Source organism: Theropithecus gelada, chromosome 1 (genome assembly GCF_003255815.1).
Source record: "Theropithecus gelada isolate Dixy chromosome 1, Tgel_1.0, whole genome shotgun sequence".
Taxonomy (NCBI): Eukaryota; Metazoa; Chordata; class Mammalia; order Primates; family Cercopithecidae; genus Theropithecus; species Theropithecus gelada.
The window spans coordinates 137,333,786-137,348,737 of record NC_037668.1 but is presented as its reverse complement, the minus strand read 5'-3'; the positions used below and the strand labels follow the sequence as shown (position 1 = coordinate 137,348,737).

Sequence of the window (14,952 nt, the reverse complement as noted above, 5' to 3'; positions counted from 1 at the left end):
TTTTTTTTTTTTTTTTTTTTTTTTTGAGACGGAGTCTCGCTGTGCTCCCAGGCTGGAGTGCAGTGGCGTGATCTCGGCTCACTGCAAGCTCCGCCTCCCGGGTTCACGCCATTCTCTCGCCTCAGCCTCCCAAGTAGCTGAGACTACAGGCGCCCGCCACCACGCCCGGCTAGTTTTTTGTATTTTTAGTAGAGACGGGGTTTCACCATGTTAGCCAGGATAGTCTCGATCTCCTGACCTCGTGATCCACCCGCCTCGGCCTCCCAAAGTGCTGGGATTACAGGCTTGAGCCACCGCGCCCGGCCGCCACATCACATTGTACACTTTAAACATAAACAATTTTTGCTTGTCAATTATAACTCAATAAAGCTGGGGCAGGTAGGGGACATGGCAGTACAATAAAAACCCCTCACCTATCTGCTTGCACAAATGCAAGCAGATTTCCCTCTGGGCAGCTTTTTTCAAACTTGGCATTTGCATCCTCACAAGATTATTTAACCCCTTATGCTTAAAAAAAACCCCAAAAAACCGAAACTACAGACTTCATCAGTCTTTGCGCTAATGTCGTCTTGTTGAGGAAGGATCTCCTTCAGGGTGGGACAATGCGCTTAGCAGTCACATCTCTGTGACCATAAAGGCTGCTTCTCATTTATAACAGGAGAAATGTTGCCAGCACAGCCGCCGTGTAGGCTTAAGCAAATTGTTTTCACCCTGTGAGCCTCAGGCCCCTCTTCTATAAGATGAAAAAACACCCTTGTTTGGGAATATCTAATAAGATGCTGACATGAAAAGGCCTTATGAACACAAAAATGGGGCACACCTGTGTGTTCTCTCGGTGCTGCTGGGAGTGTGCATTTGCTGAATGTGTGTCATCTACAAGCTGGTTAAGGATGGAAAATGCCTTCCCTCCTAACATTCAGAAGGGAATGAAAACCCTCTTTCGTCCTAGAATACAGAGGAGGAAAGAACTTCATCTTTACACCCAAGCCAAGACACCAGAGATTCTTCACATGTTCAGCTATGACTTGGGGATCATAAAATGTTCAGGAAACCCTGTGGGACTGACTTAGAGGTTTTTTTGCCTATAATTCGTGGGCACCCGGGGCCCAGCCACCCCATCACCTAGGCCTTAGGCACAGGTCTGAGGCCTCCAGGCCCACCATCCCTCAGGCCTTGGGAGGTGGCTATGAGAACACCCCCTTCAGTTAAACTGTACCCAGGATGCCAGCCCACCCAGCTGTGAAAGCCCCTGGGAGGAGGGCTCATCGTGGGACATCTCTGTGGAAGCTGGCAACTCAAGGGACACGTGACATTTGCTTTCCTCAGGAAATTGTGTCTACTCCTTCTCCACCTGTACCCCTTTGAACAGACAGCAGCTCCATGGAAGTTCTCTTTGCAGTGGATTCCAGCCAGGAATAGGCAAGGTCCATGGCCAGCCATTGCGTCCCGTGGCCTTCCATAGTATGAAGGACACCCTGGGCATAGTGCCTCTGGAAGCTCTGTTGTGCAAATATCCCACTGTCTTCAACAAATACATTGCAGGGAAATAAGGAACAACAGGGGTCCTGTGAAGGAGGCAGAAAATCCAGCCTGATGGCTAGCAGTGGTGTTTGGAGATGCAGCGGGGCAGGCAGCAGTGAAGAGTGTCAGGAGGGCAGGTCGCTCCTGGAGGCTGTGGGGGCATCGCTTCTCCCAGGTCCAGGAGGACCTGCAGGGCGCTGGCCCACACAGCCATCTTCTCTGCACCCTCCACTGCCCTGTCCAGGAGGGAGTGGGGCATGTATTGGAGCATACATGATGCACACACACTTCTGCATGGCTGAGGCAGCTCAGGGCCAAGCTCCTGGTGGGAGAGTGGGCTCTCCTTCCAGCCTTTCCTTTCTTCCTGGTGCTGTGGTCTGAATGTGTGTCCTGAAGATTCACACGTTGAAATGCTCACCCCCAAGGTGACAGGATTAGAACATGAGCTTTTGGAAGTGATCAGTCATGAGATAAGGCTGCATAATGGCATGACCGTTACTCCAGAGACCCTTGCCCTCTTTCCGATTGAGGACACATGAGAGATGTTGGCCATTGCCTGGAAGAGCTTGGGGTACCCTGTGAGGACATAGAGGCCTGGCACTGGATCAGGGATGGGGCGAAGCCTGGAGGCACAGAGCAGATTCTGAGCACCCCCGTCTTCCCCACCCTCCCTCCTGCCACAGCCTGAGCTGTCCTCCTAGGCCCAGCTCCAGGCCCTGGCCGGCCGGCCCCTTCTTTGGCTCCCTGGTGCTGGCAGCTGGGACCCTGTTGGCAGCACACCTCAGGATAGGTGCCCCCAGGTGCAGGGTGCAGGCTCCCTCCTCCCTCCATGGAGGCCCCTGTGGGTAGAGCCTCGGCTCCTCCTCTGGACCTGGGCTCACCCTGGCACAGGGCTCCCACTGGGCGACCCTCTCTGGCTGCTCCTCCCCCGGTGGGGCCTGCCTAGTGCCCGGTCCACACTTCTTCCTGGCCAGGGCCGTGGGGATGGGGTCAGCCCCTCTTGGGTATGAAGCAGGGTGCCATCAGCATCTCTCCCCAGGGCTGGTCCCTTCCCCGGGGCAGGCTGAGTTCTCACAGGACACCCCACTGCTCCCACGTAAGGATGACTCTGAGACCCAGCTGAGGCCTCCAGGAGGGCCCCTGGTGGGCAGCGGCTTGCCACAGGCCTGGGCCTGGCCAAGCAGGGTGCACCAGGCTCCTGCCCCCATCCCTCAACTGCTGGCCCTCAGGTGGGTGCTGGGTCCTTCTAGGGGGTGGTCCTGCGTCTCCTCTGGGGGCAGTACTGGGGCTGCCTCAAGATCCATCCTGGACTCCCCTTGGGATGGTCCCTTGTCTCCCTCAGAGCCTTCCTGGGTCCCCCAGGCTCCTTCCTGCCCCACACTCCAGGATGCTGGTTTGAGGTGAGGGGAGCAGGCCAGCTACTGCCCCTGGCCAGCATCACTGCTGAGGACACAGGGTCCCCCCATCCCTGGCTGTGGTCCCCAGCCTGCATCACTGCTAAGGACAAGGGTACCCCTGTCCCTGGCTGTGGCCCCCGGCCCGCATCACTGCTGATGACACAGGCAACCCTGGCCTCCATCCCTGCTGAGGACACAGGGTCCCCCCGTCCCTGGCTGTGGCTTCTGGCCCACATCACTGCTGAGGACACAGGTGTTCCCCGTCCCTGGCCGTGGCCCCCGGCCTCCATCGCTGCTGAGGACACGGGTGTGTTCCCCGTCCCTGGCCGTTGCCCCCCGGCTGGCATCACTGCTGAGGACACGGGGTCCCGCATCCCTGGCTGTGACCCCTGGCCTCCATCATTGCTGAGGACACAGGCGTTTGTCCCCCCTCCCTGGCTGTGGCCCCGAGCATCTGCCCTTTGCCTCCCACAGGGCCGAGGGTGAAACTGAATCCGGGATGGTGACACCCGGGTTATTTTGGAGCTGGGCTGGGCCAGCCTGGCCGGCACAGGGGGTGGGGTGGGGGCGGGCCTAGCCTTCTCCAACTGACAGTGTCTGCCTGTCCTTTTGTCCCCGTCCAGTTTGAGGAGCGGCCGGAGTGTGGGCTGCTGGTAGGTAGCCTGCTGGTCCTGGGCCCTCGGAGGGAGGTGAGACCCGGCAGCCCCTGCCTCCCAGCCAGCACCCCCGGCCTGTGTGCTGCCCAGAGCCCCCACAGGGAAAGGTGAGGAGACAGAGCCGGGCAGGGTGGGGGCCGTTCTGTGCCCTGGAGGGTGGCTCCACTAAAGATCACGTCTGGGGAGTGGGGAAGCCTTTGGGGTCTGGCCACAGTGCGGCTCCCTGTGGCCGGGCTGGGGTTCCAGCCTCTGCTCCCTCTCAGCCCCGGACCTGGGCCCTTCACATAGGGATGGAGCCACTAAGCTGGCCTGGGGCTGCGGGGTAGCTGGGGCAGTGCCCTACACCCACCGTTCCCTCTACCCCGGAGTTGACCCTCGCTCAGAGAGCGGCCTGGGGGTCCGGCTGGCCCTGCCCCCAGCACTGCTGAGATAGATGCCCGCTGACAGCTGGGGCTATTTTGGGCCTGTTGGCTCAGCAGAGGGGACAGCCAGAGGGGCGCTGACACCTGACTCCAGGAAAGAATTTCCCCGGAGCGCTTGAAGCCTCCAGTGGGGTCTAAGGTGAGGCACAGCCCTGGGACACTGCCCTTGGAACTTCATGCTGGAAGGGCGCAGGAGCACAGGCTGCCCAGGTTGCCTGTTTGTGTGGGGGTGGGGAGGGCCGGCAAGGTGGCGCCCTGGGAGCTGCCTCCCACTCTGGACTCTTCCTGATGATGGTCCCGGGGCCCCTGGAGGACCAGAGTGGCAAAGTTCTGCAACAGTCAGGGTGGAGGGGCGGCTGAGGGGTGGGCGGCTGTGGACAGGGCCTGTCACCCGGGACATGGTTGGGGGGGTCCCACGGGGTTGGAGTGACGCCTCTGAAGGGTTGAGGAGCCCAAGTGTGGTCCATGGTGGGTAAAAGGCTTTCCTGGGAGGCTGAGGTCTGCCCCCCCGGGGAAGCTCGTGGGGTGCCCAGACCCAAAACGTGGTAGAGAAAGAAGACAGCCTCTGCAGATGTCTCAGTGCCTGATGGATTTCCTGGGAGCCCCAGGGGTGACCGTGATGGCCCCCTTCCTGCTTGGCCTGTTTCCTCATCTGTGATACGGGTTGTCAGGGAGGAAGATGGCTCCTGAATCCTCAAGTGTCCTTGCTTGGTGAGCCCTTCTCTGGCCCCAGGCCTGCTGACTGGCGGGGACGCCTCCTGACGGGGCTGCCACGAGCCCCCCAGACCCTGCAGTCGGCCTCCTGGGTCTGCACCAGGTGACAGAATGCAGGCCCCAGGGCCATGGTGCCATCCCTGGCAGCTGATGAGGACCTCAGTGTCTACCCGCTCTTCTCAGGCCAAGGTCAGCCTGTGCCCCTCTGTCCCTTTAGCATGGGCAGTAACGGGAGCTCCCTGACCTGTCCCAGTCCTCTAGGCCCAGAGAAGTTACCCACACATGCTGCCTCATCTGTTGTTCCACTGTGACCCTGGCAGCGCTAGCTGGGGCTCTGGGTGTGGCAGAGGTTGGGGGAGAGAACACCCCGTTCTGCTTTTGGGGAACCCACAGACCTACTATATGATTTTTTTTTTTTTTTTTTTTTTTTTTTAAAGAGACTGGGCCTTGCTCTTTTGCCTAGGCTGGAGTGCAGTGGCATAATCATAGCTCACTGCAGCTTTGACCTCCTGGGCTCAAGCCATCCTCCTGCCTCAGCCTCTTGAGTAGCTGAGACAGCAGGCACCTGCCACCACATTGAGTTAACTTTTTTAAAAATTGTTTTTGTAGAGATAGGGTCTCACATTTTGCCCAGGCTGGCCTGGAACTCCTGGGCTCAAGGGATCCTCCCACCTCTGCTTCCCACAGTGCTGGGATTACATGTGCTTGCCACCACAACCTGGCCTGACTCTATGACTTTGGAGAGTGCTGGGGACAGCCCAGAGCTCCTGGGCCCTGGAGAGTTGATGTCAAAGTAGCCCTTTGAGTCCTGGGAGGAGCCCATAGAAGCAAATTCCCAGAAAGGGTGAAACTCGGACCCCAGTCCCTGCTGTGGGCGGGCCCCTGCCCAGGTCCTCCCCAGCCCCAGAGCCCTGCTGTGGGTGGGGAGGCTAGGCTGCAGCAGAGGTGCTGACTGCACAGTGAGTCAGCAGACTGGTACCCACTGCCCGAAGTCCAGCCCTGCTCCAGCCTCAGCCTGACCAAGGGGATTAAGGGGGATTAACTACCTGAATCGCAGGACCAGGAGGAGGGCCCAGGAGAGTCACCCTGGCTCAGCCCACAGTGGGCAGCCCAGGCCCAGAAGCTGGTGGCTCTGGCCTGAGGGAGAGTGCAGGCAAGGTGCCCTGGCAGGGGCCTCTCCACCATGAGGTGGTTGTGCCTGCCAGGGCTGGAGGGAGTCAAGGCACCCCGGGCCAGCCCAGTGTCAGCGGGGCCCACTCACACCTGCTGTTCCTACAGAAGAGCTGCACAGGCAGGCAGGACAGTGTCACCCCACACCATCTATGTGGGGGGATCTGTACTGGGGTGGCTGGCCTCCGGGCTTGGCCTGGGGTGGTGAAAGGACAGCGTCACCCGGGGACTTTGGTACTGAGGTGCCCCGGAGGACCCAGGTGTCCACCCTCAACCCTGCAGCATGTCCAGCTGGCCAGTGTGGCTGAGAACTGTGGGGTGACCAAGTTGGGCCCAGCTGACCCAGCCCAGCTGGTCTCAGCCTGGAGGTCTCCAGCTCTTCCAGGGGGATATTACTGGCCTTGCCAGCTCCAGACTCTGGGGTCTCCCAGCTATGCTCCCCAGCCAGATATCTGACTGTGCTGCCCTTGCATCCCAATCCGACCCTGGGACTCAGTGGAGGGGCCTGGGAGCAAGCAGCTAAGTGGTTTCCAGTCCTTCCGGCTCATGGATGAGCATGCCCCTGGGGAGGAGGGAGGTGTGTGACCCTGCAGAAGAGGTGAGGCCCCTCTGCAGCAAGGGCAGCTGCAGGCGGGACTGGCCGCTCAGTGCAACTGGAGGAGCTGCTGAAGGAGAGCTGCCCTAGGGGTCGGGGGCGGGGTGGGGGGGTGGGATGGGAAGGGGGTGAAGAAGAGGAGGGAGTAAGGGTGTTGCCCAGGGCAGAGGATGCAGCTCACCTAGAAGAGGCTCAGAGGGGAGCCTGCCAGGGTGGAGAACCGGTGACTTCATTGTGTGATAGGCAGAGGAGATGGGCATGAGACCAGTGCCCATGGTGGGCCTCCCGCACCCAGGGCTGCCGGGGCCCAGCGAGCCTCCCCTTCTTGGTGTGGGAGACACACAGGCCAGCTGAAGTTTTAGGCCCCAGAGGCAGCAGTGTGTGGGGCAGGAGAAAGGACACCCTCCGCACCAGGCAGGTCTGCGTGCCTCAGGGAGGTGCTGCAAAGCTTGTAGGCTGGGAGGAACTGAAAATAGCGGGCACTTCGAGGGAGGGGGCCCTGCCTGGTTGCTGGGGGGTGTAGGTTTGGGACATGTGCTCCAGTAACTGTAGCTGGGGCAGTGGGTCTCTGTAGGTAGGGAGAGGGAAGGAGATGTTCTCAGACGCTAGAAGAGCCGTTTGCAGGTGAGGGTACCAAACCCCAAATGCCCAGAAAGGGGCAAGTCGGCACTCCTGGGCCAGATGTGAACCGGTGATGCTTCCTCAGGGCGCGAGGCGGGGGTCGGGGGTGGAAATAGGATGTATGGAGGTGTTGAACTGGGTTCCCCAGGCAGCACGGTGGGGTGCACCCGGGCGTCATTCCAATCCCCACTAAGAGCATCCCCACCTCCTCGCAGGTCCCCGCTGCCACCCTCATGGATCAGTCACAGTTCAGCGGGGCGCCCCGCTTCCTCACCCGGCCCAAGGCCTTCGTGGTGTCGGTGGGCAAGGACGCCACCCTCAGCTGCCAGATCGTGGGGAATCCCACGCCACAGGTGAGCTGGGAGAAGGACCAGCAGCCGGTGGCGGCGGGCGCGCGCTTCCGTCTGGCCCAGGACGGCGACCTCTACCGCCTCACTATCCTGGACCTGGCGCTGGGCGACAGTGGGCAATACGTGTGCCGCGCGCGCAATGCCATAGGCGAGGCCTTTGCCGCTGTGGGCCTGCAGGTGGACGCGGAGGCCGCCTGCGCCGAGCAGGCGCCGCACTTCCTGCTGCGGCCCACGTCCATCCACGTGCGCGAGGGCTCAGAGGCCACCTTTCGCTGCCGCGTGGGTGGCTCCCCGAAGCCGGCAGTGAGCTGGTCCAAGGACGGGCGGCGCCTGGGTGAGCCCGACGGCCCCCGCGTGCGCGTGGAGGAGCTCGGTGAGGCGAGTGCGCTGCGCATTCGGGCGGCGCGGCCGCGCGACGGCGGCACTTATGAGGTCCGCGCCGAGAACCCGCTGGGCACCGCCAGCGCCGCCGCTGCGCTCGTGGTGGACTCGGACGCCGCGGACACTGCCAGCCCTCCCGGGACCTCCACTGCCGCGCTCTTGGCGCACCTGCAGCGGCGGCGCGAGGCCATGCGCGCCGAGGGCGCCCCGGCCTCACCGCCCAGCACCGGCACGCGCACCTGCACTGTGACCGAAGGCAAGCACGCGCGCCTCAGCTGCTACGTGACCGGCGAGCCCAAGCCCGAGACGGTGTGGAAGAAGGACGGCCAGCTGGTGACCGAGGGCCGGCGCCACGTGGTGTACGAGGACGCGCAGGAGAACTTCGTGCTCAAGATCCTCTTCTGCAAGCAGTCGGACCGCGGCCTCTACACCTGCACGGCGTCCAACCTCGTGGGCCAGACCTACAGCTCTGTGCTGGTCGTAGTGCGCGGTGAGCTTCTGGGTGCGGGGCGCGCGGGCCCAGGTTCCTCCCCAACCCCTGCACCTGAGTCCTTTCGCCCTTGCGGGTGTAGTTTCCCATCCGCGTCTGTCCAGTCGTGGAATCCAGGGTTGCAGGTGTCCGTTCCTGGTGCGCAAAATGCGGGCGACCCCCATGACCTGCCTTAATGACCCGCAACCCACTTTCCCAACCCAGTCCCCTGCCCGCCCCGCCCCCTCCGCGTGCCACCCCACCCCACCCCACCCCACCCCACCCCACCCCACCATTGGCCCACAGACGGGGGAAGAGGCATGAGGGGGGCGGGGCCGCAGGAGATCCCACCTCCTCAGCCCTGCCCTCTCCCTCGCGCTGCTCCCTCCCCAACCTCCACCACTCCGCCTTCTGCTCTTCTACTCCCTGCCCCGCAACTTCCCGACTCTCCCCTGCGCCCTTCCCAACCCGTAGCCCCTCTAGCTCCTCTCCCCACCCCACTCCTCTACCCTGCACCCTCCCCTTTCCAGCCACCCAGCCTCTCTGCTCCTGTTCCCTACTCCTTCCCACACCCTCACCTCTGCATCCTCCAGTCTCCTTTCCCGCCCACAATCCCCCAATTTTCCCCCTCCCACCCTGCCTTCGTCCTGCACTCTCCGGCCCCGCCCCTCTCACCAGTCTCCTCTCCTGGCAGAACCCGCGGTTCCCTTCAAAAAGCGGCTGCAAGATCTGGAGGTGCGGGAGAAGGAGTCGGCCACGTTCCTGTGCGAGGTGCCCCAGCCGTCCACTGAGGCCGCGTGGTTCAAGGAGGAGACGCGGTTGTGGGCGAGCGCCAAGTACGGTATCGAGGAGGAGGGCACCGAGCGCCGCCTAACCGTGCGCAATGTCTCGGCCGACGACGACGCGGTGTACATCTGCGAAACGCAGGAGGGCAGCCGCACGGTGGCGGAGCTCTCAGTCCAAGGCAGGCGGGGCGGGGCACGGGGGCAGCTTCGGGGAGGTAGCGGGGGCAAGGAAGCACCGAGGAGGGAGGCAGGAGGAGCCAGGCCGGACGGGCTGGGTGGGCACGGGGACGGGCAGGGTGCGGACGGGCTGGGCTTGCGAGGTACGAGTTGGGACCGGGGCAGGCAGGGGCGGGACTGGGGCGGGAAGGGCAGGTAAGGTGGGGGCGGAGGAGCAAGCTGGGGCGGGGCACAGGGTGGGGATTAGGGGCAATGGGAGATGTAGTGGGCAGGGGTCTTGCGGGACCGAGCTGGAACTTGAGCCGGCGGGACAGGAAAGGGATTGAGCGGAGGAGTGAATTGGAGGCAGCCGAGAGATGGGGGCGAGCGGAGGGTGCAGGGGCTGGTCTGACCGGCCCGGCTCCCTCCACCCCAGGAAACCTCCTCCGAAAGCTCCCTCGGAAGACGGCGGTGCGCGTGGGCGACACGGCCATGTTTTGCGTGGAGCTGGCGGTCCCGGTGGGCCCCGTCCGCTGGGTGCGGAACCAGGAGGAGGTGGTGACCGGGGGCCGCGTAGCCATCTCCGCAGAGGGCACGCGCCACACACTGACTATCTCCCAGTGCTGCCTGGAGGATGTGGGCCAGGTGGTCTTTATGGCTGGCGACTGCCGGACGTCCACCCAGTTCTGCGTGTCGGGTGAGGGCCTGAGGGTACTCCCAGGATGGCGTCGCTTCCCTGCTGTCTCCCTGGTCCCAGTCCCCTGCCCTCCATTAGCTCAACTCTCAGCTTCAGCCTGCTGCTGCACGGAGGGCCGCCCGGGCAAGACCATAGTCCTGGCCCTCCAAGGTTAGGCTCCCTGAGCCCCTACAGTCTTTCAGCTGCAGCCAGAGAAGTGGCTGCAGGTCTGGGGATGGAGGTTGTGGCCAGTGGTCCAGGTTTCCAGAGGAGCCCCAAGAGAGCTGGGGATCCTGTGATACCCCTCCAGGTGATTCCAGACCCAGGGCTCAGGAAGAGGCTCCCAGTAGGTGACCTCTGCCCACCCTCCACACAGCCCCCAGGAAGCCTCCCCTGCAGCCCCCTGTGGATCCTGTGGTGAAGGCCAAGACAGAGAGTTCCGTGATCCTCAGCTGGTCCCCACCACCCCATGGGGAGCGCCCTGTCACCATTGACGGCTACCTGGTAGAGAAGAAGAAACTTGGCACCTACACGTGGACCAGGTGCCACGATGCTGAATGGGTGGCTACAGCTGAGCTGACCGTGGCTGATGTGGCTGAGGAGGGGGACTTCCAGTTCCGAGTGTCAGCTCTCAACAGCTTTGGTCAGAGTCCCTACCTGGAGTTCCCGGGGAATGTCCACCTGGGTAAGTGGGGCCTTCCTGTTACAACCTATGGGACTACTCACCTGCCCTGGAATGCCCCAGGTCCAGCCTCAGGGAAGGTCAGAGTGGTCTCATGAAGACTTTCTGTGGGGAGGGGGGCTGCCAAGGCCTTGCCCTGATGCAGTTTTCATGGTGGGAAGGAGAGGTGACCCCACAACAGGGCCCCCGGGAGCCTGCCTGTCTCCAGCAGACCCAAGGGACAGGGCTCCAGGGCTGCCCCACTCTGGTGAGGCTTATGGGATGCCGGAGGGGTCTCGGGGTGGCTGTACCTTGTCCTTGTTCCTTCATGAGCCTGACTTGTGCTATGGTCGCTCTGTGTGCTGGCCAGACTTCCTGGAGGAGGGACATTTGGGTCCAGGCTCTGTAGGAAGAGGAGGGGAAGGCAGAGACCCCCTCAGTACTCCCTACTCCTCCTTGGCCCCTTTCTGACGCTGCCCGCCCCACAGCTCCCCAGCTGGCCGTGAGGACACCGCTGAAGGCAGTGCAGGCAGTGGAGGGTGGCGAGGTCACTTTCTCTGTGGACCTTACGGTGGCCTCAGCGGGTGAGTGGTTCCTGGATGGGCAGGCCCTGAAGGCCAGCAGTGTGTTTGAGATCCGCTGTGATGGCACCTGGCACATGCTTACCATCCGGGAGGTGCCTGCCAGCCTGCACGGGGCGCAGCTGAAGTTCGTGGCCAATGGCATTGAGAGCAGCATCCGGATGGAGGTCCGGGGTAGGTGCAGGGGCCCAGCCTGGGACCCTGAGCCTTATTTCTCCAGGGTGGGCTCGGTCAGGGCTCCAGGTAGGGCTGCTACAGGTCTGAGGGCCCCAGGACACCCTTTCAGCCTGCAGGTCACTGGGATGAAGCAGGCAGGGTGGTGGGCGTGCGAGGACTCATTCAGGCTGGCTGGTGGCACTGGTCCCTGGCGTGTGGGTGAGGGCCTGGGGCTGCAGGGGTCCTGTTGGGCAGAGCCTCATGTCTGTCTCCCTCCTTCCCTCCTTTCCCACTCCTCGCTCCTCTCTCTTGTTCATCTTTTCCCTTCCGTTTCTTTCCTGCTTCTCTCCTGCTTCTCTCTGTCTCTGCCGTCCCATGCCTGGCTGTTCCACCTCCGTCTCCACTGCTTCTCTGGTATATTTGTGACCTCTGTTCTGCCATTTTCTCCCCTGCCTGCGTCTCCTTCGCTGTCCTCCCGTGCTGTTCTCCTGGGTCCCTCCCTTTATCTCTTTCTCTGCCCTGTGTCTGTCTCTCCTTGTCTCCCCTTCCGTCCAATCTCCTCTGTCCACCTTTCTGTGCCTCTCCATCCATTCCCCTCTGGCCACGCATACCCGGCCCCCAGCGGCACCAGGGCTGACTGTCCACAAGCCGCCAGCCGCAGCTGCCCGGGAGGTGCTGGCTCGGCTGCACGAGGAGGCGCAGTTGCTGGCTGAGCTGTCAGATCAGGCTGCGGCTGTGACGTGGCTGAAGGATGGTCGCATGCTGCCCCCAGGCCCCAAGTATGAGGTGCAGGCATCGGCCGGGAGGCGGGTGCTCCTTGTGCGAGATGTGGCCCGGGAAGATGCAGGCCTCTATGAGTGCGTCAGCTGCGGGGGCCGCATCGCCTACCAGCTGTCCGTGCAAGGTGGGGGCAGCTGGCAGCCTCTGCGGGGTTCTCTGACTTTGTGGGGAGGGTGAGGGACGGGGCAGTGGGGGCAAGCCCAGTGTGGTAGGAGGAGGGACTCTGTAACTGGGTGGTTGCTCTGGTGGGCACAAGTCCCAAGGTTAGAGTCAGCAGGCCGAGCTGGTTGCTTGCCCAGCAGGGTCCCTCTGGCCTGGTGAGCCTGGGTGTCCTGTGTGGTCCCAGAAGCCGGAGCAGCTCCAGCTTGTGAGCACTGTGGCTGAGTTTGTGCTCAGGGCCTCTGCAATCCCTGACCCGCCCTGTGTCCTGCAGGCCTCCCATGCTTTCTGCACAAGGACATGGCAGGCAGCTGTGTGGATGCTGTGGCTGGGGGCCCGGTGCAGTTTGAGTGTGAGACCTCCGAAGCCCATGTCCACGTGCACTGGTACAAGGATGGCATGGAGCTGGGCCGCTCCGGTGAGCACTTCTTGCAGGAGGATGTGGGGACGCGGCACCGGCTGGTGGCAGCCACAGTCACCAGGCAGGATGAGGGCATCTACTCCTGCCGTGTGGGCGAGGACTCTGTGGACTTCCGGCTCCGCGTCTCTGGTGAGCACGCTGTGTGTGCATGCGTCCCGGCCCATGCTGGGTGGGGAGCAGGTCTGGCTGCCTCCAGCACAGCAGGATTGACTTTCCTGACCCTTCTTTTCTCCAGCAAATGGTTCAGGGTGTCAACTGAAAAAAAAATCAAGGTTTTAAAAGAATTAGTTTTATTCAGAAGGCTCGAGAATTGTGGCCCAAGAGAGTCTTTCAAACTTTCTATTAAGCTGCTCCAAAGCAGAGTTTTGCAGGTCATACATAGGTGTGGAAGGCTCTGTAGCTGCTCAGAAGGTACCTTTAGAGCCAGAGCTCCTCACAGCTTGGGTGCACCTGGTTACAGATGACAGAGGCACAGTCATGAATACTGCCAGATGTTATCTCACATGCAGGGAGAAGAAGGGGCCCGCACCATTGAACTTACCTTTCCTAAAATTGCTGTACTTCAGGCAAGAGACATGGGAACCTGCGCTCTGTCCCCCAGGGCTGTGCTCACTCAATGGGCCAGGATTGGTGAATTCTGCTGGCAGACCAGGATGAGCAAACATAGCTTCTTATGTTTGCTGCCTTGTCCCAGAGAACATTTGCTTCTCTGTTTGGGAAAAGAAATGACATGAAAAACTGACGTTTACGTGGGTAAAGAATCTAAATGTAGAAAATAAGAAAAGATAACATGAAGGAAATTGTGGAAAGTGGACATGGACTTGGTTTTTTAAGGCTTTAGGAGAATTTTTTCCATCTGCACCTGGGCCTCTGTCTTCTGTTGTGTTTCATTGTCGCCGCTGGGGCTCACTCACAGCTCTACGGACGCTTTTGTGTATTGTGTGTTTGTGGGCCAGGCTTAGGGCTGGGCACTTCATTTAAAATGTGTTTTTATCTTATTTTGTATTTTATTTATTTTATTATTTTATATTTTTGAGACAGGGTCCGCCCAGGCTTGGGTGCAGTGGCGCCATCTCGGCTCACTGAAGCCTCAACTTCACAGACTCAAGCAATCCTCCCACCTCAGCCTCCCAAGTAGCTGGGACCACAGGCGCGTGCTATCAAGCCCAGCTAATTTGTGTATTTTTTGTAGAGATGAGGTCTTGCTATGTTGCCCAGGCTTGTCTCAAGCAATCCTCCTGGCTCAGCCTCCCAAAGTGCTTGGGCCAAAAATGTTTCTAAAGCCCTTCTCCTTGTTTTTAAGATGAGGGGACTGAGGCTGAGCGGAGCCACAGATGGGAGTGTCTTTGACAGGTTAAGATTTGAATGTAGGTGGCTGTGAGCCCTGGCTCTTTCTGGAAGCCTCCTGGGCCCAGAGATGTTGACTGGGAGGCTGAAGGAGGAACACAGAGGGCTTCTCAGGGAGCATGGCTGTGGGACCTCTGTGGGCCGGGTCCCGCTCACATAAGCCACGACAGGGAGGGCCCAAAGGCCAGGCTCTGGAAAACTATCCTGCTGGCTTCCAGGGGGAGGTATGTGGGCATTTAACATATAAAAGTTTAAAAATCATGCCAGCCCAGCCCTCTAACTTTCACAGTCCAATGGCCAATTCGTCCACAATGCAGAGCACACCCTGTGCCTGCTCTCTGTTGTTTGAGTAATCGGGAGCATCTGTGAAGCTGAACCTTCTCTCCGTCTTGGTCCACATCATGGCCCGTGTCCATAGGCGGTGGACCTCCAGGACGGGCGGGAGTTTAGGGGAGAGAGAGACAGCATGCTGGCTCTGCGAAGGACACCCAGGCCACAAGGCCCTATTGACAGCTTCTCGTAGGCACATGCCCCGCCCTCCTGTCGCATGCTAGGGCCTTCACGGGTCAGGGGTTGGGCATCACAGCTGCCTGTGCATGGGAAGAGCTACGCCTGAGCACATGGACCACGGAGGAGCCTGTGGCGGGACTGTGCATGCCTGGGGTACAGAATCTGATAACCAAGAACCAGACCCTGCAAACCTCACTTGGAAGGGCCTCTGACCCCACCTTCCCCCTTATCCATCCCAGAGCCCAAGGCGGTGTTTGCCAAGGAGCAGCTGGCTCGCAGGGAGGTTCAGGCCGAGGCGGGGGCCAGCGCCATGCTGAGCTGCGAGGTGGCCCAGGACCAGACGGAGGTGACGTGGTACAAGGATGGGAAGAAGCTGAGCTCCAGCTCGAAAGTGCACATGGAGGCTGTGGGCTGTACGCGGAGG

At 61.1% G+C, this 14,952-nt stretch overlaps 1 protein-coding gene and 1 long non-coding RNA gene across 3 annotated transcripts in view; one reads left to right on the top strand and one right to left on the bottom strand.

The window, feature by feature from the left end:
- LOC112634523 overlaps window positions 1–9,205 on the bottom strand; it is a 10,919-nt gene extending 1,714 nt beyond the window's left edge. Inside the window, exon 1 of the long non-coding RNA XR_003121785.1 lies at window positions 8,972–9,205. This is a non-coding gene — a long non-coding RNA (uncharacterized LOC112634523). The remainder of the gene's footprint in view (window positions 1–8,971) is intronic.
- Window positions 7,330–14,952, top strand: part of OBSCN (obscurin, cytoskeletal calmodulin and titin-interacting RhoGEF) — a 162,841-nt gene continuing 155,218 nt past the window's right edge. For both annotated transcript variants that reach the window (XM_025402023.1, XM_025402032.1), the window contains exons 1-7: window positions 7,330–8,317; window positions 8,991–9,260; window positions 9,674–9,934; window positions 10,290–10,598; window positions 11,063–11,329; window positions 11,934–12,215; window positions 12,525–12,800. In XM_025402023.1, coding sequence (XP_025257808.1) covers window positions 7,330–8,317; window positions 8,991–9,260; window positions 9,674–9,934; window positions 10,290–10,598; window positions 11,063–11,329; window positions 11,934–12,215; window positions 12,525–12,800 — 2,653 coding nt within the window. The remainder of the gene's footprint in view (window positions 8,318–8,990; window positions 9,261–9,673; window positions 9,935–10,289; window positions 10,599–11,062; window positions 11,330–11,933; window positions 12,216–12,524; window positions 12,801–14,952) is intronic.